Source organism: Protomyctophum parallelum, assembly GCF_964188405.1.
Source record: "Protomyctophum parallelum genome assembly, chromosome: 8".
NCBI classification, from domain to species: Eukaryota; Metazoa; Chordata; class Actinopteri; order Myctophiformes; family Myctophidae; genus Protomyctophum; species Protomyctophum parallelum.
This window is the reverse complement of record NC_139703.1, coordinates 6124848-6128732: the sequence shown is the minus strand read 5'-3', so window position 1 is coordinate 6128732 and position 3885 is coordinate 6124848. Positions and strand designations below refer to the sequence as shown.

The 3885-nt window shown below is 43.2% G+C and overlaps 1 protein-coding gene across 1 annotated transcript; it reads right to left on the bottom strand.

Moving 5' to 3' along the window:
• Nucleotides 1-2898: 2898 nt before the first annotated feature.
• LOC310863777 (DNA-directed RNA polymerase II subunit RPB11-like) lies at nt 2899-3270 on the bottom strand (the record flags this gene model as incomplete). The annotated part of the gene is made up of 1 exon (XM_083772272.1): nt 2899-3270. The coding sequence occupies one exon, from the start codon at nt 3268-3270 to the stop codon at nt 2899-2901; it is 372 nt and encodes a 123-aa protein (XP_083628398.1).
• Between the last annotated feature and the right edge of the window lie 615 nt (nt 3271-3885).

Sequence of the window (3885 nt, the reverse complement as noted above, 5' to 3'; positions counted from 1 at the left end):
TTGAATCCTGTATATAGGAGGGTCTAGCGCCCCTCAATAACGTAAAGAGAGCAATAACTGCCTAAAACTAGACAATGCAATTGCATTCTCCCATTCCAACTCTGGCTTCTGTGTTGTTGTCGTAGAAGTCCATGTGTTTGTGGATGCTTCCCTCTGTAGACTACCACAAGAACTGCAGGGTGATGGGAATAATCTTCTACTTGCAATAATTTTGATAATCACAATTATTTTGTATAGGCCTAAACGTCGTTTCCATGTTGAAAAATGTTCATTCATCTTCAAATATAAAGAAGTGGAAATAGCTGATGTACAACTTGTCACGAAACAGAAATCATTTGATTCATGTTCCAATGTTCAATGCCAAAAACACAATACAATCGTTAATTGCAATTATTTGTGTGACAACAAATTGTCAACTTACATTTTGTAATGTGACAGCCCCTATATATCCTCCAGTCACCTCGATGTCTCACAAGAATGGAAGAGGTGAGGATCCTATAATCTATTTAAAGGACAACTTTAGTTTTTTTCAACCAAGGTTCATGTTGTAGGTTGTTATTAGAGAAAGTAAAAGATGAGTGTTATTTTTTTTTCCATTTGCTGCTTTCTTTCGTTTTAGGGATTTTAGCTGTTTTGTACAGGGGGGCGGGGGCATTCGAGCATGGGGCTAAATATGTATTTTTTTACACAATATTATGGAGATTTACTTTTTTATTATTTACTATAGCCCTAATAAACCCCAGGAAATTACATCTGGCCACAAATAAATCTCAGGATCTACTGAATGTGAAGGTAGCCTACTGGGGGGAAGCCACACTGTGTGTCATAGGCTCAATGTCAGTTTGACACATGTCATATTTAATGCCCTTTACAAAGTAAACCGAAACTGAAACATTCTCTGCCAGGCTTTTTTCTTCGCAGATGAGTAAGGCTGGGACCGAGGCTATGACCATCCCAACTTGGGCAGCACTGTCGACTATAGACAACCCATTGAGAAAGGGCCTATATGTAGCTATATGTTTAATTTAAAACCAGGAAAGCATCTGTCATTTTAGGTGCTGTATATGAATACAGCAACAGGATTTGTTCTAAAAACTTTAGGTTTTGGGTGTGCACGAGTGCCCGGGACCAAAAATGAAACCAAATTGAACCACCTAATCCATGATGAGGTGAAAGGTAAATGGAGAATTATAGAGATCGAAACCAAGGACTTCTGGGGGTCCTTGGTCTCTCACTCAGGCATGGAGGCATGGTCGAATGCACACAATCACAATCATGCACGTACACACGCTATATGCATGCATGGCACGGCGCACAGCCGCACGCACACACAAACAAAACGATTCAACTTTTAGCCCCTATATGCACATCAGCTGCATGTATGTCTGTCCGTATAGCACGGAATGTGCTCAACTGATTGGCTGAACTGAACACCAAATGTGATGTATGATGATGTATGATGATAACAGCACCCCTCACTTCACACAAGTGGGATGTTTAATTATTATAATAATGGAAGTCAAAAGCAGTCAAATCAGGCTGTAACCTTGCCCCAAATATGGAGACTTCCATCATAGATATGTCACAGATGACTGACGTCACAGATTAGCCACGCGAAGTTCGAAAAAGACACAGGAGCCACACCGCCCCTGACCCCGGTCTCCTTTTTGAGCGCTAGACCCTCAAACGCCTGGCTTTTCATTGGGCTTGTCATGTGGCAGCCAGGGACTTTTTAATGTTTGCTTTAAAGGTATATTCAGTAATTTCACTTAATTCAAATATCACTTATTTTTTTGTTTTGTTGTGATAATCCTCTCTACTATAGAGTGTGCTGGCCATATAAGGAGTTCCTCCCTGTCCCCAGTTAACCCCTGGGGGTCAAAAAACCTTAGGTTTCGTTTTTGACTCTCTATCCTGATTGGACGAAAGGCTGGGTCCCACAGCCAAAAACGAAACCTAAGGTTTTTTGAGTGAAATCACTGAATATACCTTTAAGCATGCCCCATGTGACATCATGTAGCAGCCATGTCTATAGACTTTTTATGTCTTATTCATGGCCCCTGTGATGTCATGTGGCCCCAAAGGCGACGCCCCTCACTTTTTTTTAATAGACTATCACTATGCCATATGACATAATTTCAAAAGTTTTCAAACTTTGTCACGTCACGCCCTCCCCCCCCCCCCCCCCCCCCAAATTGTATATTTGGCTGCAGACCCACATCTGAAAATGTTTTTCCTAGGTACCCCCAGGAGCTTGTGTAAAAAAAAATCTAAATAGATATTTTTTCCAAATTTGTTCAAAAATCTGACCCGTCTGAAGTGGTACTGTACTGTACTGTACTGTACTGTACTGTACTGTACTGTACTGTACTGTACTGTACTGTACTGTACTGTACTGTACTGTACTGTACTGTACTGTACTGTACTGTACTGTACTGTACTGTACTGTACTGTACATCCTCCCTGGCCTGTGTCTGTGTGTTTGTGTCTGGGTGAACAAAGGCTATAACGCTATTTTCGTGCTCTGACACATTTTCGTGCTCGGACACATGCAGGGACACAAACACATAGCTGTTTATCCCATTCTGAACGGGCACCCATTTTGGTGTCGGCATCATGTTATGCTTTAGCTATTGAAAAATAGCAGATCTACAAGCTCATATCGCGCCACCGAGTGGCGCGATACGAGCTTGTAGGTCTGCCATTTTTGAAAAATCGAAGAGCGACTGACATTTCTAGAATCTGATCTCAGGTCAGAATGGGTTAATCAGACCAGTGTGTGTCCTGCAGTGGAAACCTCGTATGAATCTGATCTCAGGTCAGAATGGGTTATAGGAGTGGTTGTACTGTAGATCTGCTATTTTTGAATAACATGAAGTGGATACAACGATTGTGACGCTATACTGCCCCCTGTGAGTTTGACCCTTGCTCCTGTTTGTCTTTGACAGCGACTCTGAAGAGCTCCTCCAGCAGCGACAGCTCCGCGCTCAGAGCCGCGATGCCGTTGGTGAAGGCCTCCTGCGGGCTGTAGCCCGCGGTGGTCTGCACCCGGAGCACCACCTTGTGCTCCAGCGGGTGAGGGACCATGTACCCCGCAAACACCACCCTGGGGTCCTTCAGCAGCTGCGAGTTGAGGAGGTTGCCCAGCGTGTGGTCCTCTTTGTTCAGGGTGAACAGGCACGCGTTGGCCACCTTGGTGTCTTTCACGATGGAGATCTTCTTCTCCCCCGGAGACAGGAGGAAGGACTCGAAGGCGGGAGGCGCGTTCATTTTTATTATGAAAACCTTCTCTACGGTTATTTAGAGGTGTCTTTCTAGGATTGTGGAACGAACGCCCTTCGGTGATCACTATTATATAGACGTGGTATACCTCTACTTACCCTTTAATCCCTTCTTGTCTGTACAGCCGGCGGATGTGGAATAACTCGAGGTTGGAATCATCGTTACTTATATATAACCTTCGGTTGCTATGTCGTCATCAGTGACATTTACATCACGCGCTACCGGTCACCGTGCAAAGGCCTTACATGGTGATGCCTTTCTTTTGGTGAATTAACGCCCTATTAGATCATACTACAGCTCCGCACATGAAGCATAAAGAATAGCAGATCTACAAGCTTGAAACGTAGCACAAAGCAACCCATTTTTTCCTTTTCGATCTGCTACTTTTGGTGTTTTTTTATTTGAATGCTGAACACTGTTTTGGACATGAGGTTTCCACCCAACAGAGATGATATGGAATTCTTTAAAGTACTACACTTATTGTTAGTGGAAGTGTGTCACTTGGGGACAGATTGGGTATACTTCCACATAAACTTTGGACCCTAATGATTCTGAAAGGCCTGAAAAAGAAGTCTATCCATAATTATCCTATGCTAGTAAAGT